Consider the following 16,879-nt stretch of genomic DNA (forward strand, 5'->3'; position numbering starts at 1 on the left):
GAATTCTTTGAGTAATTCCTGCTAACTCAAGTCTCCATGCTTATCAACATGTTACTAAGAGCTACATTTAAGTTTTATTACACTAAAAATAAAGAAAAAATATTGTATCCAAAAATTAAATTTATAAACACACCTAGCATTGTTTGATGCCATATTTCTCTTTCAAGAAAGCATTATAAAGAACACCAGTTCTCCGTGCACAGAAGGTCTCAGACGGCTTTTTCATTCTGTGTAAAGGTTCGTGGACAAACAGTTAATTCTGCCCTGGTTATTTTCCCTGTCACAGATGTGCTTATTTTTAGCCATCATGTGACCCTCCAAAGTATTTTCCAGGCAGTACTTTAGCCATCCTATTCTCACAGGATACTTCAAAGTAAAAGGCAAATCATTCTTCAGAATGAAGAATATTCCACAATTTGAACTTAATACGATTATTTACATACTAAGTTGCCTTTTGTTCACACATTTCTGACACTTCCCACCCTGAAAATACAGTGGCCTATTCAGGTTTGACTTACATTTGGGAATGCTTGCATAAGATGCTGAAATCCCAACAAACTGATCAGAGTCTCCAGTATGATCAGATGAAGCTTTCAGCTATTTTCTACACGCAGAATTAAAATTGGCACAACCAACAACAAAAAAGTTGTATTTTAATCCCTCACAACAATTTTGAGCTTGCATCTGTTGACTATTTACTCAAGCATTAGAGAAAAAAAACAGGTTATAAGAGAATCGTTAAAGGATCTGAGCAATATTGAGCTGACAGATGGCACTATATATAAGGAAGCTATGGTGTTGGCGGGAAGCCTGTAATGGAATACATACCGTTGGTACCAATCCTCATAAAAAACACATGTCTATTCCCCTCGTACAGTGAAGTATGTATGTGGTGAAGGGGGGTTCCTTATTCCAGAGTACTGCCACTTAATGTAGTCTGAAAGGTACAATTATCAGTTCCATCCATAGTTCATACTACCTATCAGCTCCTGACAAATTGGCTCTGCCTCCTCAAGGAAGAGAAAGCAACATGAGGGTGGTACAGAAGATTAGTTGTAGGGAACTATTTATGCTGCAAATTCCAAGCTGCATTATCCTTGACCTGCCCTGACTTTTAAGAGCGACTGGTCTTTAAAGGTGTCAGAGAAAGCTCCTGGGAACACTACTCTTGAAACGAACTTAATATTTCTTTTCACATTCCTCCTACTTCTTAATTTTTACAAACAAAAAAAAACTTAGGCTGCTAAATGCAAGTTGAGGACCAAACCTAGCATTTGCACAGATATGGATAAACACCCATTTACAGAAATGGTAAACAGATGCCAAACTCCATCTGGCTCTGGGGGCCTAGCATCAGATTAAGGCACACTGAAAATAATTCTAGCTTGTTACAGCTATCTTTTTAGGGGTAAACTTTCAAAGCAGCCTTTAGGGATGTAGCGGTTTAATTTTGTTAGTGGGAGATTCACAGCTAAATCTCTTTGTACTTCTGAAAAAACAGACCAAAATATTAGAAAGAACATTAGGAATAATAATTAAAAGATTTAAATGACAAGCGTCTGATTAAACAGAAAATATTATTTTGTGGAGCGGATCCATATTAGTATCTCTGCCAATTGGATAGAATAGATAATAATTCAATTTCTCTATATCTATATCTTTATTGATGTCTAAATATATTACTCAGATTTCTTGGAATTATTTGACTAATTTATAAAGGATAAGAACAAGAATTAAAAGGAAACCTATACTTTTTCGATTTTAACAAATAAATTTAGCATCCACATATCTATCCTGTTTTTGACATTCCAAGCACTATATATATCAGCATTCAAGCACAGATCTGCATCCTCAGAAATTCTCCCTGATCCAACATAATCCAAATTTCCAGAAGGGACCTTCTGAACTCTATCCACAAAAGTTTTTGTACGTGCTTACCTGCACACTCACACCGCATAGAGTCTAATTAGCATTTTTTGTACCAGATGTCACCTTCATTTTTGTGAAATGCCAAAAAAGAGATACTATAAAATGAATTTATTTTGCATGTGTAATGGTTAATTTCATTTGCAAACAATCATACAAGTGCAGTTTTTGCAGATGCAGATATTACAGAACAATTTGAGAGCATTTTTGAAAATCTGCCCAATGAAGTTCACACACACATTTGGAGCAGATTTAGTCCTGCTGAAGAATAGGAGAACACGTATAATTTAGCATTTTGTTAGCAAATTAATGTTAAATAGTCCAAAAGTCATCTGCTTTATTTCTAAATGCTTTTAAAAGCAGCTTGTAAGTTAAGAAAGAGCTCTCAAGAAATGAATACAATGCACCATGCATGCAAAGAGTATTAATGGTAGAATTTTCAAAAGTGCTCAGCATTGACCTAGCTTTGTTCCCACTGAAGTAAATGGGAACTTTATCACTGACTAACAGTAACGAAGTTAGATCAATGCTGACTGCATTTGAAAAATCCCACAAAATGATTTGATTACAGTGGACAGAATGCAGCTATCTTTATAGGCACATGCAATCACTATCCATTCACACAACTAAATCCTCAGGGCAATCCCTGCACTGACATGATCCAAGTCATCAATGCACTGCCTACCTACATCAAGAGAGCATCAGAATGGGACCAAGAAGCTCTTGTAGTTTCTTTGCCAGGCCCTAATATCTGCAATTTTAAGTTTCTCATCCTAGGTTTCATAACCTTAAAGCATGCAAAATTTGAGATGAACAAGCAATCTAATGATCAATCATTCAAACAAATGTGCTGGCACCTTGATTTTACTTTCCATTTATTTTTTTATGTTTGGTTAAAAAAAGTAAATATAAACCTATGTCAATATGACATTAAGTTTGAGATTTTTAAAGAGTTAATATTTTAGCATTCAAATAATCATAGACGATTAGGGTTGAAAGGAGTTCATCTAGTCCAACCCCTGCTCAAAGCAGGACCAATCGCAACTAAATCATCCCAGCCAGGTTGTCAAGCCGCACCTTAAAAACTTCTAAAAGAACTTAGAGTACACCAAATATTAGGAAATTCAAACTTATTTTCAATAGCAACTGTTACTTTGCCACATATACCAAGCATGCAGATAACGTTACTTAATATAACTAACTAAATCCTACTAATCTTACTCACATGAGCAGTCCCATTTAAGTCAACAGGGTATAGTACTTGCATGAGTAATACAGGTAGGATTTGGCCCTGGCTGTGTAGTATTGCCAATTTACAGTTGCTAGAGGAACCATAATTTTGGATTTCTTGATTTTCATTGCATCTAAGATTAATCTAAAATAGTATACTAATATAGTATGTGTGTACAGACATACACATACTGTTCAGATGTATACGTATACCTGATCTCTTATGACAGCTATCTTCAGTTGTGAAGAGTCATTGTCCATACCAATGTAACTTCCTTCCTAATCCTCCTTATTTACTGAGATAATAGGTCAAAAGAGATCAGTCACATAACGCATATATACATACAGGATATATTCCTCTTGGGACTCTAGACAATGCAGTTTACATGCCCCTCGTGACTTAAGGAATGGCATACTGGTGAAACTAAAATATATTTTACTCAATGGATTAAAGTCATTCTCCAATGAACTACCAACACTTTTGACTAAACATAGAATCTAGTTCTAAATATAATGGACAACTGATGTTGAAGTATACAAAAATTCTCCATTTGGCATCTTGTAGAAAAAATATCAAAATAGCTTTGCAGATAAACGCTAATTCTGGACTATATTTAAATTAATGAAAAGGATGTCAACGTACTTCCAGAGTCCTTAAATCCTGCCTAGAAATTGTCACAAGACCTCTTATTTGTCTCACCCAGTGCTTGAAGTGGGGAAATGTTGCGTGTCTCAGTTTTTCCTCCAGTCTCACTTTTACTGTATTTTCTTTTCCAAACTAACAGCAGCATGAAGACATGAGGATATAACATTACCACTAACACCTCTCTTGCCCAGTTCAAATACTGAAAGCTATTCCATTTCCTCCGGATCTTCCAGCTATTGGCAACATTCACTAATTCTCTCTGCTGATGGTCTGTTTTGCCATCCACATTAAGTTTACATTTTATTAATAAGAAGTATTTTTAAACTGTTCACTTTGAAATTAGCAATAGAACAACACTTCATTTTCCTTTTTCAAAGGGGGCAGAGAACTACCACTCAGGGAAGTACACACAAAGCTGGCGATCAGAGATATTGACCTGAGTGCCAAATCATCATTCAGGACAGGGTGGGGGTGGTGCACCAAATCAGGGGTTTTTTTTGCTTAGCTGTTCAGGAGGCATCAAAAACGTTTTCCACATTATGTGACAACACACCTATGGCCATTCCTAAGTACACAAAAGGCACCAGATCCTCAGAAATTCAGAATGAAAGGTTAAAAATAGAGGATGTATAAAAACAAAATGTATCAAAATATGTTACCAACCTGGCACATGAGGCTGGCAGTGTTTGCCTGAAAACCCCAATCTGCTAGCAGATGTTAACCTTGCTGGGAAAGGTTAAGTGGATGTTGCTAATTCATGAAGGTAGGTGATACAATCCCACACAGATAGAACGGAGAGGAAGGAGCAGCATGTTCAGTGTTCCATCTCTTGGACTTAGGCCTTGATCTGAACTGGGGAAGGAACTTTAGAAGCAGCTAAGTCTGGAGTGAAGTTTTGAGCTGAACTTTATGTTATTGTTAATTTCCGTGTTAAAGGCAAATTCCAGGAAAGGGTGAATATTTGACTCTACACAACCTGGGGACTTTGTCTGAGAGCAGGTTGGGAAAGGATTTGGTCCCCCCCAAAACTACGAAAAAAAGATTAAAGCAACAGGTTGCACTACATGTTTGGGGTTATTTTTAAATGGTTTTTGCTGCCCTCTTGTTCCCTGGTTTAGTCAAAGTGATTAAAAAAAGCATCTGTTTTGTGACCACACTATTTATGGATAATATAGGGACAACTGTGAAATGAATCTTCGGTACTTATTCCCATTTCAGATACATGCTGAGTAATAATAATAAAAATAATAAAAAAAATCAATGATACAGTAATGTCTTATATCTTCAAAGGTATGTGGCCCAGTTAGAAGATTATTGTGTCTGAATGATGAGCACATTTAAAAATACAAAATCAATCAATTTTCTGCTTTTGGGCCAGCACTTAGGATCTGGAAGTATTCCAGTCACCATAAAACCAGACTACGTTAGCAATTTCCTGTGAACATGAGGGTGTGTGTGGGGGAACTATTTGTTACATTCTTGAGTAATTTATATCACCCACGTTCAACAGAAAGACAGTCGACTGGCTTTGTCTCCACCATTAGGTACCTTTGGAGTCCATGGGATTTACCTCCCAGACTGAAATCCTCAGTAATAATGTGGCAGGTCAAAACAGTACAACAAAACGAACTCCCAGAAAAAGTCTATTTATGTAATCTAGGATGGCAAGCCCCAGATAGCACAAAGTGCAAACGCAAAGAGGGTGGTTGCTGCATGTTGAAACACCATTTCTAATTTGACCCCATATTTATATAAGCTATTGACAGTAGATCAAGACATTGCTATGCCATACTCTGTAAAAAGGGAATGGAAATCTCCAAGATTTACAATACCTGCAGTGGGGGAATTTGCATGATGGGACTTTTTTGGTAAGTTAAAGATCTGTTCACCGGGATCTGGTGGGGGAAGAGCATCTTGGCCTTGTCGAGCCTCCACAGGATCATACTCTTTACCGTCATAGTTGGCATCAAAGAACTTTTTAAACCATTGGATAAAATCTAAATTGTCTTGGAAGCGTCCTTTCACCAATTTCTCCACTGGAATCACCTGTAAGATACAATGAGAAAAAGTTCCAGTACATTACATTGCCAGTATACACATATTTCTCAGTTTATCAAAAGTAAGAAGAATTTAACTACCAATATGGTGTCTCCTGCATCATTCTGGATTTAGAGTTATATGGTTAGGGTCTCCTCAGCCTGATGTTAAATGCTCATTTTCTACCTTCCCCCCCCCATGAGCAACATTAAGCTAACCTATCAATGGTACATGTTCTTCAAAAAGTTAGTACCAGTACTATGATGCCATAATATAGAGTCTTGTAACCTGACCCAAACCCCACGAGACCCATCTACAAGTGTCGGGTTTAGCTTGGATCTGAAAACAACCCATCACATTTGGGCTTGACTTGGGTAGTTTCTCCTCACCTCCTCCTGCCCATGGGGTCAGTGAGGTGAGGCGGTGGAGGCTGCTGAGTGTCCTGCTCCGGCTGGCCATCCTCTTGCTGTGCTGTGGAGTGAGCGTGCTGAGGAACTGTGATGCCTGTCATGCTGTAGCACACACAGTGCAGTGAGGTGGGAAGAGTCAGCTGCACTGGGACATGCAGACACCATTGTGACGAACCCACGAGGAAGTGATGGAGATGGATTGTGGACACTGGGTGTGGGAAGTCACTACCAGGCCAAGCCCTAAGAATGGGGTGGTGGCTGTACTGACACAGGTTGGGGAGAAGGGGGAAAAGGAGCATGAGGTCTGGGTTGAGTCGGGTTTGAAAACAACAACTTGACACTCTTGGCTTGGGTTTGGGCAGCCATGAGCTAATCAAGTTCAGGATGGGCTTTAAAATAAGGCCTGTGCAGACCTCTGCCACTGTATGTAAGCCGTTACAACTGTTCTTCCTCAGATATGCTCTTTTTAGCTTTCAGTGACAACTGGGCTGCATGTAGCCATCTGGAACTATTGTCCTCTTTAACAACAAATTATAGGGAGTCAGTTATTTTTTAATTAACATATTTCATGCAATTAGTTGTATGTCCTAAAAATGAACAATTTCTTCAGAAAGCACAGGGCCAGATTCTGGCTCACCCTGAGTAAGTGAGCAAGGAGCTATCAGAGAACTCAGGAAGCCCTCTCTGGCACCACTGTGTGTGTGCATGGTGGGGAACCAGAATCTCAAGTGTTCTCATTAGGCAAGCCTATGTAAGCACAGTTAGTGCCAGGTGTGTTTGGAAAAGACTCACAGAATCATAAAAATGTAGGGCTGGAAGACATCTCAAGTTATCTTCTAGACGATCCCCTTGTCCTTGGGGTCAGGATTAAGTATACCTAGACCATCCCTGGTAGGTGTTTCTCTAACCTGTTATTAAAATCCTCCAGTGATGAGGATTCCACAGCTTCCCTCGATAACCTATTCCAGTACTTAACTATCCTTACAGTTAAAGTTCTCCCCAATATCTCACCTGAATCTCCCTTGCTGGAAATGAATTCAATTACTTCTGATCCTACCTTGGGTGGCCATGAATACCATTGCTCACCATTCTCTTTCAATAACCTTTTTTATATATGAAGACTCATGTCCCCTTTCTAAAGCCTCTCTTCTCTAAACTACACATGCCTAATTCTTTCAACCTTTCCTCATAGGTCATATTTTCTGAATTTTTTTTTTTTGTCCAATTTGTCCACATCTTTCTTAAAGTGGGGTGCCCATGATACTGTATGTCTTCTAAAGATAAAGGAGCTGCTCCTTGGTGCACTCCTACAAAATCCTCTGCCTACCTGTATCCTGTGCAAGAAGAATGTCACCAACCAATACAGTTATGCACTGGCATCCTCCACCCTGCCTCTTTACTGAAGGGGTGGATTTAAAAGCCATAATGGAGTTCAAACTCACCTATATTTTTGAAATACACATTCATTCAAAACACAGAGACTGACCTCATCAATTTCCCCCCTTCCACATATGCTGTATATAGAATGGTTTGTCTATATGCAAGAGTTTGGGAAATTGCCCATGAAGTTTTCATGAGCTATAGTAGAGACTGTGAGAAAGTCTCTTTTGTATCAATATCTTGTGAATTCTTCACCAGCGTGAAGAACCTAATGAAACTGATAGGGTGCTAATATTGCAGCATAATGACAGGGTTCTACACTGCTCTGTGGAAGACCAGGATTCAACTGGCATTCCCAGTCTCAGTAAGCAGATAAGGACTACTGTAGGAATGCTGGGAGTGCCACCTTGGCTTGCTTAGCAACAATTCAGATTGCTGAAAGTTGAGTGGATCAGAAGAGACTCCAATCTGAAAAGGGGTGCCCAGAGTCTTAGGGGGAATAGAAATTATAAGGCTAAATCAACAGCATAGTTGTTTTAAAAAATTAAGAGCTAGTCTGTACACCACAGATCATGTAACATTTTGTACAATGTCCCATTAGTTTGTAGTGCTTGTATTTTTAATGATGCACTGGCAAACAATTAGTTTATTCCCTATAGAAAAAGAAATGACAAGTCAACTTTATTAGGCTTTTCAACGCTTTGCTGAAAGAATTCATTTTAAATAGAAGCACCTGAAGCATTGTAGTAGTAATGAATCCTGAGTATCAAAAAGTCCTATAACATTCATTCATTCATAATAAAGTACTTTTTTAAAAACAGTTTACAATTCAGAATAAAGAGGTTAAAAGCAGGAATAGAATCTTTTTCCAGACAGATCTTTACAAATACAGAGATTTCATTCATGCAGAACTGAAAGCATGACGGCATTTTGAACTTACTCACTTTTATTCAGTTTACTTTCTCATTTTGGTACTGCTGACACAAACAGGGCAAATTCATGTTTTGAGAAACAGTTAAATCTTATACCACTTCAAATTTAGTCTGAGTGAAATGTGTGATAGGTGTATATTCTTTGTGCAAATAGGATACTGATTGTATCAAGGGGAAGTAGCTTGGGGAATGTAGGGGATGGGTCAACATGGTTGATTAAAGTCAGGGAGAGAAAAGCAGAGACATATTTAGCTGTATTACAGAACAAAATAATGCAGAACAGGTGAGAGACTAAACAAAGCAAAGAACAAAGATTAAGAAGCTTCATATGTCAATGTGTATTTTCCTACGAAAGTCTACCTGCTTGGACAAAACGCTGATTACATGTTTTGTAAGTTTTCTACATTTAAGACATGCAGGACATGGCTTGATTTGTTCACAGGTAATTTTCAGGGGTAAATTCTGGATAGATTGCATGACTTCATACGTTTTAAGGCCAGAAGGGACAATTATGATCACCTACTCTGAATTCACGCATAACAAGCCATAGAATTTCACTCTATTATTCCTGCATCAAGCCCATATCTTATGGTTGAGCTAGGTTTTGTTTATTTATTTATTTATTTAAAGAAAGACATCCAATCTTGATTTAATGACTTACCAAGCAACATTTAGAAAGTTGTTCCAATGGTTAAAAATGTACAACTTTTCATATCCTACCTTTAGTAAGTAGTATTCAGTACGATAGATACAGAATGCTTGTTTACCTATTTTGGGAATTCTAGGGGTCACCACCAATGACCCTGAGTTTTCCCCTGACCCCATGGAGATCTCAGTATATATTCATTTTAAAGATCTTCCAATGGACAGCATTTTATCATGAGGCCCTCTAGAGAATTTGGGGACCTAATGAGTGGTACTTTGTGATTCCTTGACAACTAAGTATTATGGGCCCAGATTTTCACCTTGGATACTAAGGGTGCCTGTTTCCACATTTTTTCCCTTTATACCCAAATATCCATTTTAGATGTCAAAATGCCAGTGAGGGAATACAAACACAGAAATGAGAACTCCAACTCAAGCTCTTAAGTTCGAGAAGTTGGGTCTGGATATATTTTATTTTGGTTCCCAGTGTTCACTGTACACTATCCAATATAGAAAATTGTTTTGTAAAACATTAAAAATTATTTAAATATAAAAAAACACTTACCTTATCCACATTCATTCTTTTAAATGATGCTTGCAGAAGTTTGAAATTGTGAATGTACTCATGCTCCAGCTTTGCTTGAAATTTTACTTTCTTCAAGCTAATGCATCCTGGGAACAACATGTCCATGAACTGGCAGTAAGCTGCTCCTATAACGAGAAAATACATTGACATTAATCTTGATGCACTCAGCTGTAACTAAGAGGCATTATAGTTAGAAAGGAAAGAAACCATGCTTAATACCTGCTCCTGTAGTTCATTTCTAGTGCCATGTACCCAATGCCTACCTGTCCACTACATGTTGAATAGCATAAGTGGCCTGTTATCTATATTTGCATTCAGTCTGAATGCCCCAAGCACTGTTGTGTAACATCAAAAGGATGACCATGACTGATGCAAAGTAAATCATTCTTCCATTCATAACTGGTGTTGTACTGAAGTATAACCCCTATACACAGTAGGCAAGTAATAAAGTCCCTAGCTGTGAGTTTAAATGGAAGCCACCTAAGCTGTCCTCAGATCCCCACAGCTACCCAAGCTGGAGCAAGTGATAAGATTTTTGTTTCTTGGAACCTAAGAAGTCTATGGCATTGAGATATAGGGTAACTTGCTCAGTTCTCAGCCAACCCAACCAAATAGTGGCTTAAAACGAGAAAGAGCAAAAACCCAGAGTGACATGAATACAGGCTGGAAATCAGAGTTTCAGAATTATAGCATCTAAGGCCATTTCTCTCTCCCCTCACCCTTCCCAAAATAAACTCCTGCAATTTTTCATCTCTAAAGCTCAAAAAGGAAATATTTGGGAAAGGAGACAATGGCAGAATCAGCTCACTGCCCTCGCCTTTAGATAGTGGGCTCCTCTTAGTGCTGCCAGCTTTAATTCTTTCACAATAACAGGGTTAATAAATTTAGCATGAGAGTTTGGTAAATTTAGATGCCAGCCACAGGGGATAAAAATGTGCAGCTACACAAATGCGCAGGGACATTTTAAAAGAGGTGAACTGACTAGGAATATGTAGGTAACACTAGTGACATTTCCCTTAAAAGGTCCTTATGTCAAAAGCAGCACCATCATTTGGGGGGAAAATATCTTTATTATCAAGACATGAAAATGTCATGAAATTATGGTGGCAAGTGTTAGAAATGTGAGGAGGGGAAATTAGGGTCAGGTGGGCTATGAACTTCCCAACTCAGATTATTTGTGGAACAATAATGTCCTCAATCCTGGGAGAGTATTCCACCCTATTGGCATATTTAAGAGTCAACTTTCAGATGTGCATATGCTCAACCTCTTATACTGTGCCTGCAAGTCAGGTAACTGCACATTATTTACTATTTGCACAATAAGTTTTATGTTATGAAAAGGGGCGTTTTGTGCAATCAACCAATGTATGGGGCAATTCTGGCAAGCACAACTTGGGTGCCTGCATTTGACAATTTGACTGTGTCCCACAAATATTCTTTTTTAATCAAAGTTTTAGCAATTGTTAGTAGTCTTGCAAGGTGCTAGATGTGTTGGATCCTACATTGTCCTCTATTTGTCCACAGGAGAGATACAGCACAGATAGCAATAGTTGGAACTTCACCACACTTCTCTATCAATATGCTTCAAACATGTTCTGGAGAGCCCATTATTCTCTATACTCAGTCAACCATCATATGAAGAGAGGCAGAGGGCTGTGTCCTTCCAGCAAAGAAGAAAAACATAGAGGAAGAGGAAAATGAAGCTTTCATGTGACTTATTGTCAAGGCTGTAACAGCAGCCAAGACTCAGTGCTCAAAATTGCTGTCATTTTTGAATATCCTCTTTGCCCAGCATTTCTTAAGAGATATTTTTGCACTTCCTGGCTTTGTGGGTGGAGTTTATAGGAAGGATCTGAATTTCCAGACACCTTTTACTTAGCTGCTTGCAATAGCTATGGTATGCTTAAGATATAAAATAAAGAATTCCTGTAGGAACAGAAATCTTGCGGCAAGTTAAAAACCTTAGCTAACGCAGTCGCATCATCATACATAAAGCTTTATAAAGAAGACTAACTGCACAGAGCTTACATTTATATTGCATGGAAACTAGTAAATAAATGCCCACTAATAGAAAGTATGTGAAATATTACTGCTGAAAAGTAAGATGAGTAGAAAGAGACAGTATTGTACAGCTGCCTTGACTAGATTACAGTATATTATTTATTACTATGTGGAGTTATTTAATATTCAGTGTTGTTCTAGCCATGTCAGTCCTGGGATATTAGAGAGACAAGGTGGGTGAGATAATACTTTTTATTGGACCAACTTCTGTTGTTGAGAGGAAAGCTTAAATTCATAACTTTGCTAGACATTAAAAACCATGGTCTCAATAAAGATTTTTAGTGTCTAGCAAAGTTAAGAATTTAAGCTTCCCGGCTTGCCTTTTGAAAGTGATGTGCAGGTTTCCTTTGAAGTTGAGGATTCATGGGTCACAGATATAGAGCGATCGCTTTGTTCAATCTAAGGGGTCAACTGTGTAACTGATTCATGATATAAAGGGTGTTTGCTCCAAACTCTCTCAACCCCCTGGCGAACCCCCAAATACAAGTCAGGAGTCCTTGGACACTCACTGCACCACCTCTTGTGTTTAAGATATTCACAGTGCTGAGGGGTTCTCACCATTTTATCTACATCTGTCATTTTATAAGAATACATGTGTTTGCAAAGTCATCTTTTGTTGTTTTCGCTGGTAACACAAATTCCTTTGCATCCAGCCCAGGAAGTGGCTTACTAGGTTTGAAACTCTTGTGATGAAGCTTCCCTGTGTTCTCTTCTTCCCCTCATTTTGGTAGTTGTTTCTCTTGTATTTCATGTCAGGCAATAGGAGGTTCTGGTTCTGTGCAATATCCAAATGCCAGAAACCCTCAGTACATCCACATTACAGCACTGACCTGAACTGTGGTCTCCGATAACAACACTCTGCTGCCAGACCACTCCCTACAGTAAGTTGCATTACAGTAACAAATACCAAAGTGGAGTGGAATGGGCCAAATTTGATGTCAAAGACTAACTCACATCAAGTCACAATCACCAGCTGTCGTACATTAGCAACTCTAGAAAGGAGAGTGATATTAGAGCTCAAATGTGTGTCAAGACAAGTGTCCAGAAAACGTTTCATACATAGATAGGGCCTGTATCCTGAACACTATGGATGCTGGTGTCCTGCCAGATAATACAGGAAGTAAGGATGTGTCCTATGTTCCTTTACTTCCCTGCATAGGGTTGTACCACAGATTATTTTTTGGTTCCTTGTGCCTAGTCAGGTTAGTCACTTTCCCCCAATGTTTGAGAGTTTTGGCACAGACAGAGAAGAGAGGGGAAAAAAAATCACAAAAAGTGGCAAGGGACACAGGAGCAGATAAAAGTAGTCAAGTATTAACTCTCAAATTCACTAGTTTAAGTTGTGCCCCTTTAATGCAGCTGAAAGTTCTAATCATGACAATGTATTTTAAAAGGACTATTATAGCTATTTTACTAATTCTCCAGCTCTATAGATCTCTCTTGCGTAATTTATATGAACAAAGAGTCTATAGCAGATTTACCACTTATTATGCTTTATTTTAATAAAACTAAACCTTCTTTACCTACTCTTCTCTATTTTATAAAGCGTAAAAATGGATCCTGAAAACAGCACAGGCACAATCACACCAGAACTGCCTCTCATGGTTAGTCTGTCTCTGTCCAGCCACATCGGAACAGTTGTCACTCATGGTTAATCTCCTCCATTTCCCCCTATATTCCCCTCCACACCTTATTTTTTGAAAATATTACCAGGGACTCCACTTATTTTTTTAAAACTTATTTTTAAAGGCGGCGAGTTACGTGAGCCTGTGGTGCCTGTGTTACACCAATATTCAGGAACATTTGAGCCCGGCTCCACCAATATCTCTGTGCTGCTGTGGGGGGGCCGACCATGGAGCCTCAGTGGTGCTCAGCCATGCAGGGGCAGAGTGTAGAGGCCACCAGGACAGCCCAGCCGTTCTGCTCCCTCCCCCCTGACACACACAAAGTGGCTGGCCAGGAGCTGCTCCAGTGCTGGTCCCACTCTCAAGAGGCGCGGCAGCTGCCCCCACCTCCCAGTCCCACCTCTCTCCCACATGGGCCCAGCTGGCATCCCCCCGCCCCGGGGCATACAAAGCAGGTGTGTGGGAAGCAGGACTTGGACCCCTTCTGGGCGCCACCAAAAATTATACAAACCTGGAGCCCATGTCAGCAGCACAGCAATAGAGAGGTTATTGAATTTTGTAGATGCACCAGTGCTGGGACAAAATAAAAAAGGGTTTTTAACAATTATTAAAATCAATTCAGAATTTCTATGTAAATCTTATTTTAGTTATTCTGGCATATTGATCTAGTATCACTGACTTCTTAAATATTCTGAGGCTAGATTACAGAGTACTTGCAAATGTGGTTGTGTTGATTACACGAGTGGTCGCTACTTTTGACCCAATTAGTATGTAGAAATTCTATACCCATTTTAAAATTAAGTGGCATAGCAACAAACTGCTTTTTATACATAGCAGCACTGCCTGCTTATGCTGTTGTATACAGCTGGCAGAAAGACACAAGCTGGATTTGTTTCAAGTATTTATATTTAGAAGAAAATAACTAGTTCCCCATACAGTAAAGTTACAGTTGATTGTTTTTGTAGTCCTGAATCAGGCTAACAAGCCAAAATATTACTGCTTCTGACCCATGGGACGCTTATGAATAATTTTTTCCTTCCCTACCAGAGAGAAAATTCCATTATGATTAAGATCTAAAAAGCCAAACATCATTAAGTCTTCAGAACTTGTGTGTGGAAGTGTGTCTGAGTTGTTCTGCCAACCAGTCCTCTACGCTGATGGCTTTTTCTCAGTTTCCTACACACAGATGACTACATAGCATGCCTCAGATGTAAATGACGAGAATACACCCACAATGCTAACCAGGATGACAACTGTAGTAGGGGAAGGAACTGGACTCTGCGGCAGAATAAAGGCATGGAAGAAGAAATTGCTGATAGTAAAAGAGTCAAATGATTAAAGTTTTAATTAAAATGTTTCAGCATATGCAATGTTAAGGCTGACATTTGCTGCTGACTGTACATTTCTTTAAAATCAGATCCATAATTAATATATTTAAGTGATAAGCTTTTAGAAATGTTTCAGTTACATACATTCCTTCAATACTCTCTTTTAGTTTCTTATATTGAATTCATTTAATCTTCTGCTCCTCTTTTCTACGTTCTCCTTTCCCTCTTTATACCAGTATCCCTTCCACTTTGTCCACATTGTTTTATAATTTGTTCTGCTTCCCAGTAGCTTGGTTTTACATTTTTCCTCCTTCCCCTCCCCCACCCCATTCCCAACATTAAAAAAATATTTTCTTGATAACTCAAGTTTTCTTTGTCTTCAGCACAGGGCACACAGGTCACACATCCCCTTCCCCCTGCCACCTTTTCCCCACCCCCGAAAAACAATCTGCACTCTTTCTGGTCAACACCTGGAGGCTGGAGCCTTCTGATTTTTAATAAGGCCCAGAATCTTGTGTTCTGAGAATTGTGGCATTTCAAAGGGACAACGAATACATCAATCACTTCCACTAACACAACTGGACGTGAGCTGCTGTTGCTTAATATGATTCACATACAGTTTAGTGCTTCCCTCTCTAATGCGGTTATCACTATGGTATCTAAGCACTGAATGAGAGCCTGGGTGCAATTATTAATTATTATTATTATTATTTTAAATAGTCAATATAAATTTAAATCCAAAGTTCACAATGGAAACATTGAGAGACTGATTGCTAAAGGAGCAAGAACAGTGGAGAAATGGTTGAAAATGAGAACCATATCCCGGAAGGAATTTACAGAGTTGGTCATTAGTTTCCTAAATTAAATGGCACCCTGCAACTTTATTGTTCAAAAATTTATGCAGCTCTGTTAGCTTCCCTAAATAATTCCAGTTGGAAGTGGAAATCAGTCATCTGACTCTTGGACAATTATACAGATAATATTTTTTTAATTATGTTTGCCCATTTGGAGGCAATAATTTTATTGATAAAAATACAACCTAATTATTTTTTTATACACATTGTCCTTTAATATAAGCTAAACACTTCTTGTCTGTCATTTTTCATCCCCTGCAGCAGGAGCCAGGTCAACTCCTCTCCCCACTGAGATTCCCCAAACTCCATGTTGCATATTCACAGCTTCTGCCCTTCTCTTAATAGCCCAATATCCTTATAATACTAGCTCACCTCCATGCATGGAACCCCTGACAGTTCTTGGCTATCCCAGTGGTTCTGTCCTCCCAATGCTCTTGCACCTCCCTCTTCTAGTTCCCAGCCTGTGTTACAGTGTTTAAACAGGGCCTGGGACTCTGCTGCCCAGAGTTCTGGCATGACAGCCAAAAATTCCTTTTCCTCCTGACAACACTACTGACAGCCTTTCATAAAACCCTTGGGATTGTGATACCCCCTGGGCATGAAATGCCTGGTAATCTGCCAGTGTCCTAAAATCAGAAATTACATGCGATTATGCTTATGATAAAGGCAAAGGATATTTCAAAGACAAAGTAGGCCCGAGAAGATAATGGAAGATAGGACTCAGTCTAAACTTGAGAGAGTTTTGATAAATTAAGCAAAAAATATTGATTTTGTTAATGAGATTGTGCACATGAAGAAATTTATTTTTAATAAACCCAGACATTTTAAATGATAGGGTCAGATAGCTGGTGATGGGCTTGAAGGTAGTGGGGCTTGCTGGATAGTCTTAAGAAGAGGTAAATTTGGGCAGGTATGCAAGGAAGAGCTGATGAAGTCACTTGTTAATGCAAACAAAACAGTTTTGCAACTCTTTTCATATATTAACTCCTTAGCACCAAGTTAAAAATATTAGTCACTCCAAAGCAAAGCTACTGAAGACAATAGGTGTGCACAGATGTCACTGAGGATATGATCTTTATTACAGATGTTGATGCAGAATATAGAAGAACCCTGCTTTACTTTCAGATCCCATTCTAGACTGTGGGTTTGGGAGAGAAAACACCTTTTAACTTGTATACTGAGGAAATCACAGCACCCTTTTTACAGTGTCACTTCTCAG

General features: G+C 38.8%; 1 protein-coding gene across 9 annotated transcripts in view; it reads right to left on the bottom strand.

Moving 5' to 3' along the window:
• Window positions 1-16,879, bottom strand: part of MAPRE2 (microtubule associated protein RP/EB family member 2) — a 127,720-nt gene that overhangs the window by 31,038 nt on the left and 79,803 nt on the right. For all 9 annotated transcript variants that reach the window (XM_067553816.1, XM_067553813.1, XM_067553815.1 and 6 more), the window contains 2 exons: window positions 9,772-9,917; window positions 5,635-5,848 (listed from right to left, as the gene is read on the bottom strand). In XM_067553816.1, coding sequence (XP_067409917.1) covers window positions 5,635-5,848; window positions 9,772-9,917 — 360 coding nt within the window. The remainder of the gene's footprint in view (window positions 1-5,634; window positions 5,849-9,771; window positions 9,918-16,879) is intronic.

This window comes from Emydura macquarii, unplaced genomic scaffold (genome assembly GCF_026122565.2).
Source record: "Emydura macquarii macquarii isolate MOO-44397 ecotype Brisbane River unplaced genomic scaffold, CSIRO-AGI_Emac_v2 contig_1477, whole genome shotgun sequence".
In the NCBI taxonomy this organism is placed as follows: domain Eukaryota; kingdom Metazoa; phylum Chordata; order Testudines; family Chelidae; genus Emydura; species Emydura macquarii.